At 37.1% G+C, this 23,817-nt stretch overlaps 2 protein-coding genes across 9 annotated transcripts in view; one reads left to right on the top strand and one right to left on the bottom strand.

The window, feature by feature from the left end:
• Positions 1 to 39: 39 nt before the first annotated feature.
• On the bottom strand, positions 40 to 15,881 carry LOC148648191 (translocating chain-associated membrane protein 1-like 1). 3 transcript variants are annotated; one of them, XR_015926712.1, is made up of 12 exons: positions 15,546 to 15,881; positions 13,846 to 13,906; positions 12,615 to 12,733; positions 10,001 to 10,117; positions 9,623 to 9,681; positions 9,064 to 9,148; positions 7,912 to 7,982; positions 7,230 to 7,334; positions 6,199 to 6,342; positions 5,500 to 5,660; positions 1,003 to 4,736; positions 40 to 676 (listed from the first exon to the last, which is right to left on the bottom strand). XR_015926712.1 is itself a non-coding variant. In XM_088607798.1 (11 exons), the coding sequence occupies exons 1-11, from the start codon at positions 15,663 to 15,665 to the stop codon at positions 4,663 to 4,665; spliced, it is 1,116 nt and encodes a 371-aa protein (XP_088463924.1). In that variant the 5' UTR covers positions 15,666 to 15,881; the 3' UTR covers positions 40 to 4,662. The 3 variants fall into 3 exon arrangements, 2 of the variants coding, with proteins under 2 accessions (XP_088463924.1, XP_088463925.1); XM_088607798.1 differs by having other exon boundaries at positions 40 to 4,736; XM_088607799.1 differs by lacking the exon at positions 15,546 to 15,881 and adding an exon at positions 15,229 to 15,379 and having other exon boundaries at positions 40 to 4,736.
• A 175-nt stretch (positions 15,882 to 16,056) lies between these two features.
• Positions 16,057 to 23,817, top strand: part of zmynd8 (zinc finger, MYND-type containing 8) — a 28,785-nt gene continuing 21,024 nt past the window's right edge. For 5 of the 6 annotated variants that reach the window (XM_088608235.1, XM_088608233.1, XM_088608232.1 and 2 more), the window contains exons 1-2: positions 16,057 to 16,367; positions 19,344 to 19,575. In XM_088608235.1, the coding sequence (XP_088464361.1) occupies positions 19,562 to 19,575 (14 nt within the window). In that variant the 5' untranslated portion in view covers positions 16,057 to 16,367; positions 19,344 to 19,561. Of the gene's footprint in view, positions 16,368 to 19,343; positions 19,576 to 21,945; positions 22,076 to 23,817 lie in introns of those variants that run through there. The other variant, XM_088608231.1, reaches the window with a different exon arrangement.

Genomic DNA, 23,817 nt, shown 5'->3' with positions numbered 1-23,817 from the left:
AATGCTTAAACATTTAATTAAACAACTGCAAGGACTTCCTTTTGGTTGATCAACAAAGGTTTATTGGAACTAAAAATCACAAAGACTTGCATAAACACATACAAAGATATCTCCAGAACATATCAGAGTCAACACCTTTATAAAAGCTGTATATTTGAACATCTAAGCAAGCAACTAACAACAGTGCTGGGCAATAAAATATTACAGTAACAAAAATAAATCCAACTGATTTTCATGTACACATTTAGTCCAAAGTGGTGGTTTTTTTTGGCAGAAATACTTCCATCTGAAAGTGTCTAGCTTGTGAAAACAGAAATTAATAGAATTTCCCTATTAAAGGTTTGCAATCATGCTTCAAATTTTTAAGTACAATATTATTAGAATTCCAGGACTTTTCTAACATTAGCTAAATCAAAGTAATTAAAACTCTAAATAAAATGTTGTGCTACCTTGTATGGTTCAAACTTATACTACAGGTGCAAATAAAAGGTAACATTCAATCACTTTAAAGTCTTGCAGACCCTAACTTACCCTTAATGATTTTATTTATACTTTATTACAAAAATAAATCCATATTCTTGCCACAATCCCTTCTTCACAATGTAAGCTAAATTGAAAAGATGTAAAGAAAAACATTGGAGCAGGTTTGTTTGTAAGCCTCTGGGTAACACTTAAACTGTTCAATACTTCTCATAAATAAGACAAGTCCTACTATTATTTATTTCTGGTGACAAATCATGTTTCACTTTCATTTTAAAATTCAAGTTAAATGTAGAAGCCCCTTATTTGATTTTTAGCCATTTGGACCCATTCTAGCGGACCTACAATAGTATGCTTGCTTATTTTAAACAATATTAAAACCTGTAAGGCAGTAAAATTATGATGATGGACACCGTAGTTTCTCTGTATAAAAACAGTTGAAAAAAGACAATGCAGTAATGTTTTGATGTGAATATTTCTCTTTAACCATCAGAGATCCCAGGCTATCCCCTCCTTAATAACCACCACAAGAACCACCCTGTTGTTACCTCAACACAACACCCTGGACATCCTTGATATGCAGTATGCCCCCTTTAGAGGAACACTAGTGTGAAAGACCACTACAACACTTTGGAAGAGGGGTTGAGATTAAACAGCTTGTTCTAAAATGGAAAACAATACAGAAGAATACTATCATGACCAAACAACATCAAATGAATAGCTATCAAGAAATACAAATAAAACACTTATTAATAAAGTTTAGAACACTTACAAAGCCCCAGAAAAATAAATTGGTCAGCTTGTTATGACAGACCTTTTTACAATTTTTAGTGGATACTGCAATTTGTTGTCCAGTTACAAAATGAGTTTACTTTCTTAAAATTGGCCTTATACAGGTCAAAGTTGTAAATTCACAAAAGGCGAAAAAAGAAAGGAGAACTGCCAATAACTAGACCAAACTGTGACAGGGGCAGGCAACTCCCTAGCCTTTTGAATCTAAAAACAGGAGGCACTTCTTTACACAAAGGGTTGTGGGAATAGGGAACAAGCTACCCAGCCAAGCTGTTGAAACCCTGGTTTCTTCTTTCAAGAAACATCTAGTTAAGATGCTGAAATCAGCAGTTACTACAAATGAGCTAAACGGTGTACTAACACTTGTAACCTTTTTAATATCCCTAATTTTCTGATTCTGTTTTTTTATGGAGTTTTATTAAAGTACTCGGAAATCATCATCATCAAAGTGCTCCAAGGTTGTCATTCAGGTATTTCTTGAAAGAAGCCTGTGAATCAAAATCAACAACATGGCTACTGCCGAGGTTTAAGAAAAGGTTATTAATCAGCAACACACATCTACCCAACTGAGCTCATCTAGCTAAAATATCTGCTCAGATTAGGAGGTTGCATATTTTTATGCTCCATTAATCTTACAGTAGCCTTGTGTGTATTTTTTGTATTTGGAAAAGCTATTCTATACTAAAGATCTATTCTATTCCATAATATTATATTCTTACTTATCGTTAATTAGTACTTGTTAATTTCTAAATTGTGAACTAATTGCGGGTATGAATGATTAGCTAAACAGAACAGATCACAAAGAAATGTCTTAATGCTTAATGCACAGGAGGGCTGTGCCAAATAAAGTTTCCACTTTTCCTTTGTTTGAGAAATATCCATGAGGTAGAACAAGCTGCAGAAGCCACCTCGATTAATATTAAGATTAAACTTTATCAAATTTAAAAGTCTGATAATTTGTATTAAAGGTTTTTCACAAATGGTAAATCTGTATTCACTTTTTATTAATTCATTATTCATTTTTTACCCATTAGGAATATATCACTGTGAATTTGTAGTGATAAGTCCGATATACTGAAATAAATATATCTCAAAGAAGCATATCCAACATTTACCTGTATGTCATATCAAATGTACCATTAAAGTAAAAGAAATGACTAGCAAAGGGCTTCTTTGAACCCATAGAGGTGATTTTATTGCGTCATAAACCTGTTTTCTGCGTCACAGGTCAAACTATTGCAACTCGTCTCCACCTAGTGTTCACTTCTGGGCTAGCTCACCTCTGGAAATTCCCCTGCTTTGTGTCCGATTACTGGAAACCACAAACGAGACAGCCCTCTTCCGAATTAAAAAAAAAGACCTACATTAATTTTACACACGTTAACACATGATATCGTTCTTCTAAATTCATTTCTGAGTGAATAGGAAAGGACACGTTCATTTTAGGGAGAGATTACTATTTGATCCTAGAAGGCTAGAAATTGCAACTTTAATACATTGTGCACTGGATCAATTTACTTCCACTTCTTTACTTCTACTTCCACTTCTACTGTATCCAGCAGGGAGCTATGAGATGTGCTTTTTTACCGACTTGACCAGTAAACATGAATTCATGAGCAAAGGCAGGTCAGTGACGATCTGGCTCTTTGCTTATAAGTGGAAACAAAAAGCTGATCAGGTTTAACGTTTAACAGCTCTGATTATAAGTAAAGACCAAATATTTGATGAGGGTGCTCTGGAAGGGTCATAATGTATGACCTGAGAGAAAGTCATCTTTTTGAGACTCATTCTTTGCAAATGGCAATATCAAGATCACGGGGAAGGTGGAGAAAGTCTTGACGTTTAGTATTTCAGACAGCACCGTTACACATCACAGCTCTCACACGGATTATTTTTTTCTTTTTGCAGGAACCAACCAAACAAAACACTTGTGTTTGCAGTCAAAATTCAAAGAATATAAAAAAAAACTGTGCAGCTTGTTACAAATGTATCCCCACAAGCATGAACAACACTTCAAGAAAAAAAAAGGCTGACAAACTAGACTATACTGGTTCTCTCTGTTTTACACCCATTGATGTAATCGTTAAAAGCTGAGACAGACACACGATTCCATGCACCCAACATAAAGCACTACCCATACACACAGTAACCCACACGTACATACACAGAGAGCATTCCCAATGTTTGCGAGGACGAACACTTAAGTCTGTCATTCAGGAGGCAGCACCTGAATAGTTCACACCTTGAAAAGCCAAAATCAAAAGACTGATGATTAATTCATATAAGGACACTTTAAGAACTGTTTGGATCATATTCTAAGTTGCTTTGCACTGCCGACCAATGCAGTTTGACTTGGGCAGAGCACGCAAAGAAATCCCCAGGACATTATAAAGGCCACTAAAACGCTTGTAGTACCATGTACTACATACTTCTTCACAGCATTACTGTCTGGTCAGGATCTCTGCTTTTCTAAGGATCCTTAAGTTCAGTTACTCATCTTGATGCAATGCGTCTCTGACAAACACATTCTAATGTAAAATCTAATTTAAACTAGAATCTACATTACTAATCTAGCTCTGGATGGCTCACACGTTTCAGAGCCCTCACTGATCTTTTTTGTCTGACCCCTTTGAACTTTCCACTCTGGGCATATGAAGTCTCCAAATGAGACTTTTGTCAATATCAAGCCATTTACACCCTAAAAGGCTTTGCGTATTGTAAAGCTGCTTGATATGAGGACACCATTCCTTTATTTTTCTCCTCTTTACTATTAAAAACAGCAAATCACCATTTGCAGGAAGGTATTCTGATCTACAGCTGTAAGGTGTCAGCCACCCATGTTTGCACAACATGAGCTCAGAAATCACTGCACTTAACGACCTTGATGAATTCCACAAATGATCTTTTTATCTTTTTCAAATGTATTAGTGGAATTAAAAGATGACTGTTAACTAAAAGGTAAAATAAACAATCACTCTAAGCTTCACTGCCTGATGTTCACATCTATGCTTGGCGAAGGCAGTCCTTACCTGGTAATGCCCAACAAGGGACCGCTGCTAATGGCAGAGTTCACAGGCACCTTGTTTTTAAAGCACTATCAGCTCCAACCTTCGTTCATAATGCACTCTGAAACCAGAGTATGATATGCACACTAATGCATAAATAACAAAACCTTGAGAGAAATCTGAACAATAAAGGTCTATTTAAAAAGTATCCAAAACACATGAAATGCTTTTCTGTTTTACCACAAAAGTTCCCCAATATAATTTCTGGATGCCACTGACCTAAGTTCTTTTCAGAGCAAGTAACAAGGTGGTAACATTTAGTGTGAGAGAGGACAGCATGCTGCTATTTCAGCTCTCTATCTCTCTGTCATGAAAGGAAATGCTTTTACGACGCTTTGGGCTTTTTTGCACGGGGTGACGTTCTTTCCTCTAATTTCATGACTCCATTCACTGCATTACCTGCAAAACAAGATAAAACGAACGTGAAAGTGAAACGTATAAGATTTGGGGGTTATCGGGGGTGATTTTGAAAACACAAACCCATTCAGTATTGTTCCACTGCCCTGACGAAGTCAGTCATGTGCTCCATCTAAACATTCATGTCTTCCACTTAACTCTGCTGTTAAGAGCATTCTTTGCATTAGCTGTGTTCATTTTTTTTCCTGACAGCTCCTCAAAATCAAGAGTAATAAAACTGGTAAAAACATCTGTAATGTTTTTACATTACACTTTAGATGATAGTTCAATTTAGGGCATGAATCCAGACAAAAAAAAAGCAAAAATACCAAGTTTGTTAAAGAAATGACAACTTAATTTGTTCTGCTGTATCTTTTTTTAAACTTTAGTTTACTTTGTAGATTGATAAAATCTATACACTAAGAAATGCACAGAAAAGCAGACACAAACACCAACTTCCTTTCGAATTCCCCTTCTAATCATCGATGTAATGCTTTTTTACTAGAAAGCGTCAATTAATTCAGATTCACTTTTTCTGTATTTCTTTTGCAAGACCTGATAGATGTTATATACAACAGGAAATACGCTTTGTTGTTAAACAGTCTGTAAGCAGTATGTAGCAGCTACTGTTTGTAGCAAAGATGAAGTAAGAACAATCACACAAAACGCTCACCTTCACATTATTAACTTGGACTGTACCAGATCTTTCAAACTGAGCCCACCATCCTAGGTGTGGTCCTAAAAGGGAACTAACTATAACCCATACCTCTGCTTAATTCCTTTTTAGAAGGTCTGCTCTTTGGACTGGTCACTCTCTTTTTTGTGGCTTGGTTCTGGCTATGTTCTCTCCATTTCTTTAACTGGAAATTGATGAACTTCCACATCATCCAGGCCTGTGTTAGACAGATAGCAGCCAAACAGCTAATTCTGGAAAGGGCACAAGAAAAAACATACATGATGAGCGTAACTATTATAACAAACCGTTTTTGTTATTTCAACTAAGTGCGTGGCCAGAGGAATACTACTTTTATAGTTTGTGGAAAATAGGATTTTACAAGATGGTGTAATTTGAATGGTATAAGAAGACATTTAAATTAATTCAGATCAACATATACCCAGTTACATCACCAGTAATATTGAATACTAGCATCAAATTCTGAACTCTTCAGGGTTAGAAAAAGTCTGAGCTGGAGCATATCTGGGCCATCAGTCAAGAATCTCATTGCAGATTCTTGTTGCTCAGATGTGTTCCAAGAGAACCTGAAATTAAGCACCAAGCTTCTGGATCTGAAAGGACTTATTTGATGCCTATCGTTCACTTTAACATTATACTTTACAACCTAAGGTCTTTTATACAATCTCAGTTTCTCAAGCACTGTTTACATACATTATTGTGCTTTTCAGGATGATTTGCAAAAAATCCAATTGCCGTTTGTTAAGTAAGGAGGTCAAAGGACGGACTTGCCTGACAGTCAGGATGTTGAAGTTTCCGTCTGCTATGGAGAAGCCCTGATTTTCTGTCCGTGCCAAGCCAAAGCCAAACGTGAGGACAGAGAGCGTGAGGGTGAGAAGACGAGCGATGACAAACAGCAGGGCCCACAGAGTGAACCTGAGGGTTCGAGAGAAGGGCTGCTATTGAAATCAGCATCCATACCGATGATCCATCCCTTCCATTGAAACATCTGTTTATTCCAAGTTATTACGAATACAGAAAGGAACTGCATTCTTTCTACAAGCACCTTTCGCTTGTTTTCATCCAACTTAATACAAGTGACGCTACTAGGGATGCAAGTCTACACAGCTCAGAGTGACACGTGCCAACAGCATAAGAACACATGAAAGAATCCAAAAAGGAGGTGACTATTCAGCCATTCTTTTGCGCAACATGGCTGGGTCCTTTGTTCCTGACACCCACCATAATTCGTATAAAGATGCATGTCCTATTCTTAAATTTGAGAAGGTATACTGAGAAGGACCTGGGCTCCTCAATATTGTCAGAATCCCTTTAAGAACACGGAGACATAAATAGGTAGAAGTGCTCTGGACACCTAAAGAAGGCTCAACAGCCTAAACCGTGTGTTTTTTATTTCTACTTTCAGCAAGGAATTAACCTCTGCTTCTTCCCTTGATGACGGTGGCAACACATTCCTAATACTACTTTCTAGCTTTTTTCTCTAGCGTGTACAAAGTTGGACGCTGAGGCCCTGGGTTCAATTCCCAACCTGGGGAGATAACCTGTGTGGAGTCTGTATGTTCAAACCGGGTGCCCTGGATTCCTCTCGCACACCAGAGACATCCTGGAAGGTTAATTGTTGTGTGGGAAAAGTGGCCCTGGTGTGAGTGTGTACGTGTCTGCGTGTGCCCCGTGATGGACTGGCATCCCAGCCGGGGTGTACCCTGCCTCGTGCCCATCGCCGCGACCCTGAATCAGAAGTAGCGGATGGAAAATGGAGGGTTGGACAGATATAAAAGGTTTCGCTTTTTTGTGTCACTTGCCCCTTTTGCTTGTTTTCATCGCTGAAGTAGAAGAGTCGAGAGGCATGAAACAGGAGCTCAACCAAGTAGTGTGGCACCAGTAAAATCAGGCCAAGGCGGTGAAGACTGCAGGAGCGAGAAAGACAGGAACACCACAGGCTTAGTATTATGAATACAAAAGAACATTGGAAGGTGAGGGAAAATAACAACTGCAAAGCTTCTGTTTAGCAAATGTGAAATCAATATAAATAGAACTGTGTTTTAAAACCTGGGTCTCTCAGTATGACTGACAAATGTTTAATTATAAAAAGCGCAGGGATGTTATTTAGGACAGAGAAAAATCTAAGTTATCCCACATGCACTTTGACCCAGCAGCAGGTGACCTATCAAAAACCTGCAGATAATTATATTAAAATCATGCTAATGAGCACCTTGCTGTTTCCTTAAATTATAGCTGTTACCCTGATCTATTTTCATAGAACACATTCACTTAAGAATGTCAGATTTCCAGCAGGAAATCAAAGATTTTGTGTCCCCTATCCAACTAGATATCTGAATGAGAGAACCCCAGAAAACAATCAACATACAATCAAAATTTAAGACTTTGAATTAAATTCTGTTAACTGAACTTTTGGTTGAATTGCTTTCACAGTGAGTTTAAAATGCTACATTTTTAAATCAGGCATAGATAAAGACAACTTACTTTAAAATATAGGCACCAGCAATGTGAAATATATAAAGGCAAATATAATTGAGTTGACGAGGAATATCCTCCTGGAAAATAAAAACAAGTTACAAATACAAACCATTCTTACTTCTCTGCATTCTTCTTATATTATAATAAAATAGACACCACACATATAAATTCCCACTCTATTGTTAATCTCCATTGTTAATACCAGGACTATGTTTATTTTTTGTGCATCTCCTGGAAAAAAGGCACAAGTACTAGTAATTTAAAATATGTACCTACACCACAGCAGTGCCATTGTTGGAAAACCACATTTTGAAGAGATTATATTAAATCGTGAGAAAAACTACAACTAAAGTTCAACCAAACACTGAAGCTAGCACAAGTGATTGAAAATAAAAGGTGTTTCTTCAATTTTATCTTAGTTCAAAACCCGTCAAGGAAACACATTCTCCTGTGGAGTTTACAACTGTACAAATGATAAAAGGTTAATATTACTTTGTGTTCCCACATGGCCCATATAGACATTCTGCTTAGTTTCTTGGGATAGAGCCACAGGGATACTGCCCCTGATCAAGTTGATATTCTTGCCACTATTTCCCCACTTTTCAAACAGTGTAACTGACATTTTAAGACTGTTTTGTGTTTACTTTACAGAATCCATTTTCAAGTAAAATGACCTCAGACATTAAAATGCTAAGGCAGGTTTATGAATTATATACCTTCTTTATTGTTCAAACTCATGTTTCATTAAAAATTCATCAGTCTCGTTTTCAGCATCACACACAACACAACAGGAGTAAAACATCCACTGTACACACCAGATGAGGGTCTTTTGTTCAAATTTCACAAACTCATTTCCAATATTCTTCTCCAGGTACAAAAGAAATATCCACTATTTCAAAAGCACACCCCAACAGTTTATAATACTATTCACATCTTTTGTATTTTTCCCTTTTAAGACATTTTTGTAGAAGCAACCACATCCAGAGTTTTGAAATATACAGCCTTTTTTACATACTGCCTTTATTTTCTTTCATTTTGGTGTTCAGATCTCAGCTAACCTGTAGCAAAATGCTTGTTCTCAATATTAAGCTTATGGCTCTGCTGTGGGACACTGTTATTCTTATTTAACAGCACTCTGCAGGCGATTCCATTCCCTACCTTTCGCACTTTCTGAAAGTACAGCTCTGGGAGTGCATGAAGCCAGTAGGCCAGCTGGCAAATGTAGAAGAATTTCACCTGAAAACTAGAATGAGGAATAATTAGCAAACACAAATTCAAATTCGAGATTAGGCATCAGTCGTTTAAAAAAGCGTTTTCAATACATGTAAATCAGCTGAGAGAGAGTGAGATTGTGAGAGCTTGATCTCAGCAAGTTCACCTTGCTAGAAACAACACAGCATATAGCAACAGGCAGATGACTGATCACCACGCTGTATTGCTGGTCTTCACTGGAGACCTATGTTGGCAGTGCCTGGTACTGCTTAAGAAAGTAGACAAAAATGACCAGACCAATTGGTCAGCTTGCTCTGGATGCGGATATGCTCTCGGGTTCCGTGACTTTACAGAAAGGTGTTGCTGCAGTGTGACGGGGGATGTTCGCTGATCTTCAGCCCTGAAGCCTCAGAGCTGGCCTGCAGCAGTGTGATGTGTAAGCTAACTCTTCAACACAGATGAGACAAAACTGAGCACACATACTGAAGAAAGGTCAAGAACTTACAACATATGGTTGTGAGGATAGCCCTCCCACAAGTAAGTGGGATTTGTTGCAAATTCCTCCTGTTGGACACAAAAAGATATCAATGATAAGTACACAACACAGCTGCAAATGTGTGTGCAACTCCTGCATTGGAACTAATCCAATGACAAGCAGACAAAAGGGTGAGGTAAAAGAAAACCTGCCCTTAAAAGTCTAATTTCTTAACACTGAATCAATTACATACTGTACTTTGTTTGACACTGTGTTTGAAACTGTAGTTTAACAGTGGGTTTACAAGCATGGTGCATTTATTATGTATCTGATTCCAGGGTTGATTTTCTTAAAAACTGATTTTTTGTTTCGTCTTCAGTTTTGCCCAACAATCTCATCTTTACTTACTGCGGTCAGGATGCTCGCTCCCCAGATAAAGGAGAATAAGTAGAAGGCAGCCAGTTGTCCAGATTCATTGAATTTGCTGTGCTTAGTTTTTGATAAGTGAAGCCGTCGGTTTATTTTCTGAAATTAAAAATATTATTATGCTCCCACATTTTTTCCATGCAATTATTTATTTTAATAAAAATATGACTATTTTATTACTTTAATGTGCTAATTATTGTTTTACACACAGATTTGAGTACAGACTTACTAAAGTGGAACTAATCCAATTCAATAACTCAACAATGTAAAATCTGCTTAATTGATAATAAAAATGCACAATTCTCTTCTAGTGAAAGCAAGAACACATTTAATAAATAATAAAACATTTTAAGTAGTATTTCAAAGGTTCAGGGCACAGATTATATAATTCTTCAGCACAGAAAAAGATCATTATAGATTTCTCTGAGCCTGTGATGTCCATAGCCTTCAGAAATATTAGATGCATGTCTGGAATTTTTATCCAGGAAAGGTGGATAAAAATCCACTTCAGGTTTCAATTTATAATCATGTAACTTTGTTATGGAGAATTTATTACTTATTTTCTGTTAATTAACAGTCACATAAAGGAAATGTCTGTGGGTACAACAATTCAAGTAGAAATGACCAAACCCAGATCTTAAATCTCAGTCAGGTCTCTTTACACTGGAAGGGGCTCATTAGTGCACAACAGACATGGGATATGAATTCTGACTCATAAAGTGGGCGAGAGAGAGAGAAGCCTGACAAAAATGTCACTCCTGTCTCAACATCACTCCTGAATTCATAACAGTGCAGTAAAAACACTGTATGATTGGGGGAAAAAACTGTGAAGAATCTAAAAGGTGACAGGTAAACACAATTTCAACAGATACTGTACTTTAATTTAAGTTATGTTATGCTGTTTGAGATGAGGTTAACATTTTCACAACGCAGAACTGCACTGGAAGTTTGTCTTTAAGCGAGATGGCTCTACTGTGATGTTGCGCCGTCACATTTGAGCTCTCGCTGGCTAAAACATTACAGTGTTGCAGGACATTTTGAACTGTGAGGCCATTTTGAACAAAAGAAAGGACTCACATAACATCTGAAATTGCCTTCACCCCCAAAAATATCAAGTAATAGTGATGGAAACAATCAGGGCCAGGGATTGTGTGCATTAGCTTATGACTGCCGCTTCTTATAAAAAAATAGTATCATCGTATTTGCTTAGATGATAAAAGCACACTTTTAAATAAATATACATCAGATGAAACTAACCCCCTTTTTTATACATTTTGAGAGACTTATAGAAGTAATCTGTAGTGCATAACCATATGATCTCAGATCATTTGCCATGTTGCTGCCACATCTGTGGTTAATTGCTGGTAACGTTAGGTAACTATATTCGTTTAGAAAGAGCTTTCTAACATTACCCCACTCATTTCTAAAGACTTCAAACGCTCTGTGTGATTGGTTAAGCAAGGGAATAATAACATTTTCCATTGTATCTTTAACAATACTAAAAAAACACTGTGGTGAATACACAGTAAATCAGATGCTTACAAGAAAAAGTATGTGGATGTTTGCTTGCTGTCATGAAGAACAAATAATTATCATGTAATTAAGAGACAACTAGTACACATTTACATTAAAGTTCTACTTTAGTTGTGCATTACATGACACAACATGTTTCTGTAATAATGACAGAGCTGGTGATTTTTTCCAACGTTTTACTTTAACATTTGATAAAAAGGGCATTTCATATTTACACCAAAAAAAGTGAACACACATACATGGGTCAGACGCCCACATATTCAGAATACATGTAAGATTTATTTACTTCCTCTTCCTGTATGTATCTGTCTGGTATTTGGCATGAAAGTAAGCTGTTGCTTCCAGAGCAGGGCTGTTCTCACACAGATAGAGTAAGCACCTTTTAACTCTGGAACAAGCAAATAGCCCGATTCCTATAGGTAATTCTCAGTAATGTAGCCATGTGGCTGTAAGCACAGGACAGAACAGGCAGATGCAAAAATTACATACATTCTGGGCATTTTGCCAACACCCTAGACACTGACAACTTTCAAACTACATCAAAATAATAAAATACACAAATCTTAAATATGACATATCTTTCACAATCATTGTTTTATTCTACTGGAATTTAATTTACAACTCATCATTTTGCAATGCACCAATGTTTGTATGTTCCTACTTTTCTGATAGGGATAATGAATATTACTACTACTACTAACTCTGGATGTTGCTGCTGATGTCACAAAGTGATGTTTCCAATATTTAGAAACAAATATTTCCAAATATTTAGCAACTTTACACCTTATTCTTCCAAATCAGTTAACTACACCGTGTTTACTAACAATCTCCCTAATTAAAATAAATAATCATTTGCCTATCAACTTTAGGTTTAAAAAAAAAGCTTGGGCTAGTTTATACATAGGTTTTGGCTTCCTGTTTCAGCTGTTATAGTTTATGATTTCAGAAAAGTCTCCACTTTTTAGATCGGCTGTTTTTAAGAACACAAGCTAACAGGTTCCTTCTGCATTGAATAATGCTGGTCTCATTCTTATATCATTGCCAGTCCTGGTCAGTAACTTACATCGAGAATGTACTCCTGGATCAAGGCATGAAGAATGATTGCAATCAGGACATAGAAGAAAACTGTAGCCATATCTTTTGGTCCATACTTATAGAAATTGACAGGCTCAGGTCTGTCATCTGTATTGAAAAGAGGAAAAAAAGACAACTATAAATGTTAACCCCACACTGTTAAAAATCTAATAGTTTTCCAATTTTAAAATTGCTCAATATTCCAAAAGGATTTATGCATTTTGAGAATTTTTTCAAGCAAACAGCAGCTGAGCCATGCTCTTTTCTTTTTCCAGTTAAGCAGCATTATACCTTTAACTACAGATTAATATTGGTGAATGCTTCCTAAGAACAAGGTCAAAGGAAAACATTCCAGCAACAGCATTTAGAACCAGGGATGAGAATTTCTGCACCATTACTGATGCAATCACTGTCCTGTCCCTGGGGTGAGTCCAATTTTGTTATACTAAATGTTAACTGTAACCCTCTTTAGCATGAGTGTGATTAAACCTACCCCTTTCTGGAGATACACAGTACTCATCGTATTTAAACTTTTGAAAAAAGATGGGAAGAAAAAAAAATAGGCAGACAAAACAAAAGGCACCAGAAAAGGCATTTTACTTGCGTTTTCATCGATTTTAGATGATTCTGGATTGACCTTAACAGTCTGCACACAAACATACTCTAACACACACATAGCACAGCTGAAGAGCTGCTCTTTAGCCCAAACCTATGTCAGCTGCATGGTTACTCTGATGAAGATGATCTCATTTCTTACCCCCCTCAGTTTTTCCTAACGCATTTCTTTTGACTTCTGCACATCTTAACCCAAGTTGTCTCAGTGGGTAAACTTTTCATTGTAGTGTGCTACCAGACAATGCAACACCATGCAAATGAAACTGAGACACTGGCTTCACTCAAGCCTTTTCTGAATGTAAAAAGCCTCTTCCATGCTCAACTTTTGTGATTATTCCCAGCACTGGTAAGGACTCTGTATTAAACTTTATTGTAGCAATGCTTTAGTTTTATTAAAGTCCTTTGAGTCGAGTCCACAGAAAAGTGCTATATAAGTGTAAAGAATTATTAATTATTTAACGAACAAAAAACAAGGAAATGTTACAGTGAAGTAAAAGGCTCTGAGGCAAAACACAAATAGCATATTTCTGAGATAATATTTAACCAACTTTACACACTGTGTAAAAGTGTACCCCATATGTTTTTTATTAAAGTTTAAGACTTACCAAGCGTGTATGTCACATTGTATTGGACAGTAATAAACATGATGGCATATTTTGCTGTTACCTGCAGAAAAAAAATGAACAATGAAGAAACAGTCATTAAAATGCTCTTTCTCTCTGTCCAATAGAAAAAATACACTCTAAACTAAACATTAAACTTGTATGAAGGGCAAGAAGCATGAACTGAACATGCAAAATCTTAACATGAAGGTCCAATGATGTACTGCTAAAGTGCACGTAGTCAAGATTTGTTTTAATGCAATTTTCCAGGGCAGGAAAACCTAATCTCTGCCTGAGCTCTAAATGTGAATATTAAGAAAAATAATTGTGTCCATTTTTATTTGCTCTGATATTTTCCAATGCTTGGTGCTCTGGTTTTTTTTCTTCCCCAGGGAATGGCACACATAATCATTTTGTCTCAAACTTCAAAACTCCTTTGGATGTCAGTTCATCAATATTTTTATTTATATCCTAAATGGCGGGCCCTGACACTTATGTCTTGTCCTAATGTGGTATTTCTGCTTCTTTGCAAATCAGGTTACTGATGTGAAAACTCTGCATCAATGTGCAATGACATTATAAGATGATGCATTCCGTTTTAACCCCCTTTTCAGGCCCAGAAAAGGGCCTGTGTGACAGTGTGAGTCACACTGTCTTGTGTTTTTCTGGTGCCCTGTACATACCCGGCTACAGATTTAAAATATTTTCAGAGCTGGCATGTGAGATAGCAATGGCTTTCAATTCTCACAGTTTCACCTACTGTTGCCTCATTTTCAATGACTGTTCCTGAACTTCCAGACAAACCCTCTCTTTGTGGAAGAGTTTTATACGATGCACTACATAAAAAAATGCATTGTAGCGGAAACCGCAGATAATATCATAATCCAGTAAATACATTGTACTGTCTATAGTACTGAATCAAAAACATGTACACATGAGGTTAATGCATGATAATGCAAGGCTGCTGAACCCTTTGGACAACTCGTGCGACGTCAGTTTCTATGCTGTAAAACTAAAATTAGTAACTTTATGAATTAACAGAAGACATTTTAAATTTTAAACCGTCCAGGTGCCATTAGTTCATTCGCTCCAAAAACAAAAGCTGTGCCTCGCACCCTTCAAAGTAAATAATGACTGCCGAGTCGCGAAAACAAACATTTTGTCAAGTTCGTCGTCGTTCGCATTCAAAATATTACCATCAGTAACAGGTAGCAGCATGAAAAAAATTAACATTTAAAACATTGCTTTTTGCGGTTATATTTAGTACAACCCTAAAGCACCTGCAGTATGACACGGTACATAGCTGCATTTGGCACATCCGATCATTAATAACACTTTAACTATCGACCAGGCGTCACTGCCCTTCGAGTTAGCCAGCTACAGTACCTCTTAAAAACATCTCTTCGGTGTAAAATTATATTTTGATGTGGGTGCCTAGCTGTGACATCAGCCCAGTAAGCTGAGGCGTTATATAAACCAATAAAGACATTTCTAGCGGCTCTGAACTATGTCCGGGAGCTCTTGTGTTCGGCACTCTGAACTATTTGCCCTGTTGAGAGAAGGTTTTCCTGTAATGTGACCAGGTTTATATGGCCGCGTTCAGTGTTAATGATCAGGGGGGGATAGTTTGTGCCCAGCCCCCTTGTGGCTGTCAACCGGGTGTCCTGCGTGCCGATCTGCTTTTTGTTGTTTCCTTACTGTACCTCAAACATGAGTCCCAGCAGAATGATCATGGCCACGCACGACACCATATCCGCGTGATTCTGGATCACGAACTCGTGGCTCAGTACCGGCGGGCTCTTGTTCTTCTTACGGAAACCCATGGCTCTGGCTGACTCGGCAAGCACTTCTTCCCGCGTGTGTTTTCCAAAAACAAGACCCCCCTTTCCTCTTGCCCCGCCACTTCACTGTTGAGAAGGTGCAGTATTTTAGCATGAATTCGAGAGGATCGACAGAAGGCAAAATGTGCTCACAAACACACACACACACACCACGCACGCAACCACCGGACTCAGCCCGACGTACCCTCCCAGATTCTACTCCAGACTCCTCCAAGCACCGCCCACTGACGCACAGGTCCCGCCCCCCGCGGCAGGGACACACGTCTGATGGGCGGGCGGATGGACCAATCGGAAAAAGGAAACCGGGATGAGCGGCTGAGGCGTCCGCCAATCATCACCCACGCTCGGTGAACCCGCCGGGCAGGGCAGAAAACCGTCAAGGCCTCCATCTCCGCTACGTCAAAGCTCTCTGCCTTGAGTCGTCGTCGTCGTCGTGTTGTCACAGCGTGCTGAAGCGCTTTATTTCCCCTTCACAACAAGATCGACTGCTGTCTTCTCCAATAAGAACGCGTTCATGAGAATTAAACCTTGCAGTTTTAGGGTACAGAAAAAGACGGGTTTTTTTTTAGAATGAGAGTGGCCGATGGGGGTTCTGAATGCTTAGGAGGCACATAATCCATACACACAAGTTTTTTAAAGCATTGTACAAGCAAGACTGGGATAACACCGATTTCTTCACCAAAGGTTAGTAAAGCCGTTTCATGAAAAGAAACAAAGGGCTGCACTGATAGTCTAGAATACTTTACATTTCTGGAGAGATTTTGTATCGGGACCAAAGAAAACATTACACGGGGCGCAATGCAACTAAGGTTTGGTAACTCACTTCAGAGGAGCATTAAAAAGCCTGTGCGATTACCGTTTCCTTAAATCTAGTTACACTTACAACTACCGAAGGGTTGTGGTATGTACAGAACCTTCCGGTTAAAGCGTTTGCAAGCTGCTTACAAGTGAAGGTGTGAAGAGTCTCGTTGGAATGAAACTAGAATTCCATTTTGTGATCAAATTCTTTAGATATAAAGGTCAGGCTGAGTGGTAACTTAAAAAAATTAAATGAGCCTGTTCACTCGGACACTTATAGACTTAATGTATAAGTACTATCAACTGTATGCAATTGTTTACATGCATAGCCATAATATGCAATGATAAACAATTATATTGACATATTTTAGTTAATTACTGCCATGTTGCCTAGTGCGATTCCTGAGTGCCAGTGGCTGCAGAAGCCAGTGCATAGAAATCTAAATACAGACATGTTTTATATTTAAAAGACAGAAAAATTAATTCAGGGAAGTTGCAAAAGCTTCAGAAGCAAAATCAAGTCACCAGTGCCTGTGTGTTTTAAACATCATGGCAGTGAGGGCTGGGCCTAAGAGGATGTCACCTTAAAGAGATAAGAGCTCCCTTAAAAATATCCATTGTGAGGACAGCATCTTACTATAAATCATCTTCCAGCTTGTCTAAAAAAGAAGCTTCAGCACTCCCGAGGCTGATGAAGACTTACGATTCCCAAAGAGATGTGGTGTGTGCACTTTGAAGGCGTCAACACAAGTACTGTATTGTGCTCACCAAAAAAATGAGAGATTTTTGACAGCCATTTGTCTCCACTTTGTTTCAGTGCCAGGACTGGAGGAGACATTTTTAAACGCTGTGTATCCAAGTGTGGTTAATCAACAGCTGGGCAGCCTATGCACATAGAACACATTTATAAGCTTCAGTCTGTAAAAGTAATTTTGTGCAGTGATGGAGTGGTGATGAAGTATTCAGAATAGTAACTGAGCTATGTGGTGGAAAAGGTGTAAATGTAAATGACCACTCTAAGGTTCTGGTTGTTTATCATCTGACCCTTTAATTCTATGTATATGGAAGTCTAATGTGCCAAGGCATGAAAGAACACAACATGATTAGTGTAGGATGTGAGAGTGCAGCTTATTTATCTATACTAGAATTTGCCTCAAGGTGTCACTATTACATTTAGGATCACAGAAAAAGGGCACAAAGCTATACAGTAAATAGTATTTCCTGCAAAAATAATGTTTCTTCTACAAGTTATTTGTAAAATTATAATGCAGGTGTATAGCAGTATTAGAAGGTGTTCAACACGTGCAGGTGTCAGAACATATAATTGCAGGCTGTTAAGCGTTCTTCAGTAATTAGTAAGAAGTCCATTTTTGACACTCCATTATAGGAAGGAGTGAGTGAGGCCAATACATTAAGCTTTTTGACACCTGAATCTCACAAAAATTGTAAGTAGTAGCCAATGTATATCTATATATGTTGGGTGCTTTTAAATCTGTTATGAAATTTTTTGATATGATTGTTTTATCTTTGTGATTGGTAGAATTCCTTGTTCTTGCAACATAAATTAACTTTTATTACGCAAAACTATAGCAGTGCGGCCTGATATGTAAGAAATATTATGCCATTCTGAAATAAAATACAATTTGTTATAGATGCACAGTTTGAAATCACAGACAATGAAAATATATGGCATGTTTGTGTTTAATTTATGTATAAAAAGCTTATTATATATTATTTATATGAAAGGTTATTTTATATTTACTTTTAAAAACTGTTGTTTCACAAATGCAACAATACCCCAATAACCAATTAATAGAAATTTGTGAATCACATGTAAAAAAAAAAAATTGCTGTTGCTGTTAATCAGAGTTTGTGACCCGACTAGAGGACATTGGCTACTTTTTGTAGCACAGTGCATATATTTCATGGGGAAAATAGGAAAAAACAGTACACACAGTTCCGCTTTGATTGAGGTAATGTCAGCCTTTTCTCCTGACATAAAACAACCGTGACAGTACTATATTTAAATAATAATTTTCTGTTGGAAAACCGGAATTACGAAAACAAAACAATATCTTTCATATAGAAAACAGTTCATTTTGGTAGATGTCTAGTGCTTTTATACAAATCTATTTTTTATTTCTGGATTAGAGCTAATACAGTATTTGATTAGTGATGCACAATCAAACTGTAAAGTCTTTTTCTTAGAGATTGTAAATAGATCAAGATCTAGAGAAAACAGTAATTTTGTGGAATCTAATGGGAATTAACTGAATTTGCAATACTAGCATTTTGTGAGATGTTGTGTAATATTAGAAATATGCCTTTAAAATATAATATTTACATTCACTGTATATTGTTTGCATGTTTTTATATCTAATATTTCTGCATATATATAGGAAAGATATATTTATACACACACAAATAATTGTGTAGTTGGCCAGTTGACTATTTTGTTCTTAAGAATCTTATAAATGTAATATTTCTAGAAGCCTGGTAGATTTACAGATGGGCCTAAGACAGACCTTCTACATGCGGCTGTCACCATTTTTTCTTACTCTTCATTCGTGTACTTTTGCATTTGGGAACTTAAATTTTCTGTGGATTGTTAAAATAAAAGGGAGGGATTTCTTAGACAAAGGCCTTTCTCTCTGCAACAGGGAGGACGAGTCAGACTGCTCCTAGTTTTCATGTTTTGGGGAAATATTTTGGAAAATACAGTTAAATACAACTCAGCCAATGTAGGATGCAGTGATTGGTAACGATTTTAGAACGTTGTATGTGTTCTTTTGTTTGTAGGAATGTTTTAAAGTGTGTATTTTGTGATTTGGGCCTAGATCTGGCTCTTCTTTTTGTCCACAGAGCTGCTCCTGCCTGCTTGAGCTGAACAAAGATAATTACTCAGGAAATGTTTCAGCCAATCCGCTGCCGCTTTACATCCCGGTAGTGAAAAGAGGCCATTCAGGGTCTAGCTTCTATCTGGCAGTCTGATCATCAAGCTGAAGTGCCAAGCCCTTTCTGTCTAAGAACTGAGACTGTCCTCCATGTTTTATAAGTATTGACATAACACTGTGTTAGCCATGCATCCACAGAGGTAAGCCTGATTTTCTTACTTTTTCCTTAATGTACTGTTTATCTAATACCAGAATATTGTTCTTTGAGAGAGAAGCCTGCAAATCACACACCACAGCACTGGAACCAGGCAGAAGCAAAAGCAGTTTCTCTTGCTGGCTGTGGTCACATGGTTACTTAGCCAGTCTCCATTGCAGAGATGACCATGGCAAATCCTTTTTGCAAGACAGGAATATATGTAACATTTTCTTTCTGTTGATTTAGTCTTTTCTGATTGTGAGGGATCTCTTTGTAAGCAGATTGCCTGCATCATTGTTTGCCTGTGTCACATGTCAGCCTCAGATAAAATGGAAGTTAAGAAACAGATGTAGCTACAACAGCACAGCAGGGATCCCTGGGGGAGCAAATGGCTTACAGAGTAGCACACAGGTTTACATTTTGGTGTAAGGTAATGGAGAGAGTGTGCACAGCTTTTTGTTCCTGCAAACGACTGAAAAACATGGCTTTCAACTAATTTTACAGAACAGGACTTGAGGAACTGCAAGGAGCAGTGTATTACAGCCCTCTCCTGTCAGTGCTTTGCCTTGTATTGAAGATTTCAGCCTGCTTTACTAATGCACATATCTTACAAAGTGTAATTAGGTAATATGAATTTGATTGATGGGCGGAAGGTGGCTAATTTTTTTTTTTGATGAGAGCCACAAATTAAGAAGTGCAATCTCAATAAGTGGCCTGAAGTTATGCAGAAGTTGACAGTCTGCTGTTCTCGTGGCTATTATCATTTTAAGCAGCAGTCCTGTTGACAGCAGCTGAGCTATGAGTGGCTTTAAAATGTAAGGATCTGTTGAAAGCATGAGGTTTTTAACAGTAAACATATGAAAGATCAGTTTGAGACGACCCACTGCAGTGCACATCTGAGAGTTTGGTTTGCTTTTGGCTCTCCTGTGTATACCTGTCGTTACTCATTGATAGGTGATCTCTTTTTAATGCAAAATTAAAAGTGAAACTCCAAAAGTGAAAAAGCTGTTTTTTTCAGTCTACATGCTCAGGTTCTGTTCTGCACAGCCTAACCTTTTTATTTCTCAAGCAGAAGGGGTTCACGCTGTTGTAACTTGTTATTATTGATTAGCAGTGCAGAACCTTTCTTTATTTAAACATTTTTTTTTTGCCGTCATCTAATTTTTTGCAACAGGTTTATGAATTTGAATTTAGGGCAACATCCTGGAAACAGATCCTAGTATTCTTACAAGTTTGTGCGACACGTACCATAGTGTTAAGTCCAACTAAGGGTAGTGTTTTAGAAACTCTTTTTTTATTCCTTATTGAATGTGTAAATATGGAGCGTGTACAGTATATGTAAATAGATATGCACTATGAGGACAGAAGGCTGTAAGCGTGATTTGACTAAGAGTTTTTAAGTCTGTGCTTTATTACTGTTGTCATGCAGCTTTAAGAAAGAGAGGTTGTTTTTTGAAAGATTACAATCCAATACTTAACATTTTTAAAAGTATACTTTAAAAAAAATATATAATGGATTTTTCAGTTAGGTAATTCATTATATATGGTTCCTTTTAAACCTTGTTTAATTTCTCTACAGGCTTTTAATCATTCAATGTGTTTAATATATGTGTACGTATGGAAAGATCATACATATCTGTATGTATTGTATTTGCATAAGTCACAACATTGATGGATAATATATACACATAAATGTGTGTGCTTCTGCAAATAAATAGGACATGTACGCTGCGTATTTTATTATTGGTTTGGATTTCTAATCTTCACTGTTTAACTGTGAACTTCACTGTTTAATTGTCTTATTGAATGTACTGTAGGTTTCATTTCTGATTTAGTTTGAAGTACTGTGTCCAAACTTGTGTGAGCTCCCACTGTAAATTATTAATGTCAATACGCTGATTTCCTTTTTAAGTCTAACAGCTTACAATGTTTTCTTTGTGCTGTCACACAGCAGCTATTTAGTTTCAGAAGGCTTCTAATTTTTTTCCTATTCTTCTAAGTCTCATCAATACAGAGCCAGTGGGATACTGTGATATTTGTGTTCAGAAGGTATAAGCAGTTTTAGAGGGATAGAAGGGACACCATAATATTTTAGTTTTCTATAAACAAGGTTTTGAATATAACAGAAATCAAATGGCATAAGCGGATTTCTTTTCCCTTTGTATGTACAGATTTGTGTGGCTGGATAAAGAAATACATATGGGAAACTTTGCATGGAATGATTCTGTTTTTATTTTATAAAAATCTCTGCATTGCAGCAAAATGTCTAAGAGACAAGGTAGTAGCAAGCTCTGCTCCACAGTGCAGCAGCCCAATCACACTCCTCCATGTAACACTCAAACCAATCGCAGCCACAGCCTAGGTTAAAGATTGACAATTGCAGTATAGCAGCAGGGAGAGCAAGGCCCTTCTGGAAAATTCTGCAACCATCTTTGTTTCATCCCAACCAGCCAAATTAAAGCCAAGCAGAAGAATTTTCTTGTATATTCTGTGCATAAGACAAGGTATGCTACTATGTGTCACTTTTCTGCATTGAAATATAACAAAAAAAGGTAGTATTGTTTTAAAAAATATTTTAGTTCTTATGAAATGAGTAACTCAGGGTATGTGGCAGACACAGACACTGATTTCTTATACATTGAAGTTCACTTTGTAATTCCTTACCTCATATATGATGGATTTTGGCAATGTAAGAATGCAACAAAGAGTCAAAGGCACGGCTGTTTTTTTTTTTTTCATTTATCTTTATTGTTGTTTGTTGTCATCATCTCCCATAGTAGCAGGAAGCAACCCTCTTGGTTCACTGTGAGAGGGTACCTGGTGATGCATCAACAAATGTATATGACCTGAAGATCCACTGAAGTTTAATTGAATCCCATTTGGAGTTTTAACATTTCTTTGTCTGTGACAGAGCTGAGGTTTCCCTTCTAAATAAACTATGCAGTCTTTTGTTCTTTGTTTTTTTTGAATGTGTCAAAGAGCTGCACTTTTCGTGTCCTAGCTCTGTAGGCAAGTGGTCGTTTTGCAAACATTCCAAAATGGGAAGTCCCAGGAATGCATGCTGTGTCATGGGAAGGGAAAAAGGCAGTGACATGCCATGTGCTGGGAATCTGATGTGTTGGGAATCTTTTAGTCTCTGTCGGGTAGGGTACGTCCAGTCTTGTTCAAAGCTACAGGACAGATGTTATTGATGTTAAATACCAATTTTTGTATCAGCACAGTGGCAATATATCTTTACAGAAACATCAGCATCTTAATTCAAGTCTGTGGCTGTTGCTGTTGCTGCATTTAGAGACTGTACCGAGACATGCGACTCATTCAGATGCACTTATCTGCATACAGTTACTGAACACAGATGTGCTTTTTAATCCATTTACCGATTTGCATTTTTCTCTTAAACAGTGCAGTTATTAATATTTTTTGTTAGTTTTGAACAGTGAGGGCCTGCAGTGACTCACTCAAGATTTTTTTTAAGGCCTCTCGGAATCACATGAAGATTCCTACCGTACTTCGCATTATGATATTTTTTTAACCTTGTTGTGAAAAATATACAGATGCCTCTAAAGGTCTTAACAAGGCCATTAATCAGAAAACAGCAAGTTTATAGTTGTTTTTTAAAGTGTTAATTGTAAAATGTGCATTATGACTACGTTTTTTAAAGCGTTCTTAAGCATTTTAGCTTTTCCATCTTAGTTCTGGCTATTTTGTGTTATTTTATCACTTGATATAAATGCCAAAAGTACTAGATAGCCTAATATAACATTTTGTTAAATTTGATTGTCATCTTTCAAAATATGAGGAGGATGTTTAGTTTCAGAATGTTAGGCATGATTTTATTAAAATATGTTTGTTTCTCGTGTGTTGTGAAAGTATTTTAAAGACCTGTTTTAGAAACTTCCTATTTGAATAAATATTTTCTTTCTTTAAGAAACTTAGATTAGCTTATTGTTGTTTGGATTCCATTCCAAAAATGTGGAACAGTCTCCATGGTAACATGTTACCAGGGAAACACTAACTCATGCAGTGGTTTGTGAAATTGCTCTACTTTGTGCTTCCCAGAAAATGCTTTATTACACTGGTAGGGAAGAAGTGGTCCTTAATGTTGAATGTTTTTAGAAATACATTACATTTTTTGTGCACAGCAAGTAGCTTAAAGTGAGGGATGTTTTTCTTCTTGCAAAATCACAGTGGGTAAAACAAAGTCAGAGGTCTAAATAAAAGAAAAGTATTTTTATGCATACATTGT

Source organism: Lepisosteus platostomus, chromosome 15, assembly GCF_059453375.1.
Source record: "Lepisosteus platostomus isolate fLepPlt1 chromosome 15, fLepPlt1.hap1, whole genome shotgun sequence".
NCBI lineage: Eukaryota > Metazoa > Chordata > Actinopteri > Semionotiformes > Lepisosteidae > Lepisosteus > Lepisosteus platostomus.
The sequence above is the reverse complement of the archived record's forward strand: the minus strand, read 5'-3'. Positions and strand labels throughout refer to the sequence as shown.

Excerpts from the sequence above, each read along its gene's own strand:
- LOC148648191 (XM_088607798.1), bottom strand. The coding sequence starts at position 15,665 with ATGGGTTTCCGTAAGAAGAACAAGAGCCCGCCGGTACTGAGCCACGAG. Across the intron at positions 6,343-7,229 it reads GATGAAAACAAGCAAAAGGG|GTTCACTCTGTGGGCCCTGC; the intron begins GCAAGTGACACA and ends TCGAACCCTCAG. Across the intron at positions 5,661-6,198 it reads TTCAACATCCTGACTGTCAG|AATTAGCTGTTTGGCTGCTA; the intron begins GCAAGTCCGTCC and ends TGCCCTTTCCAG.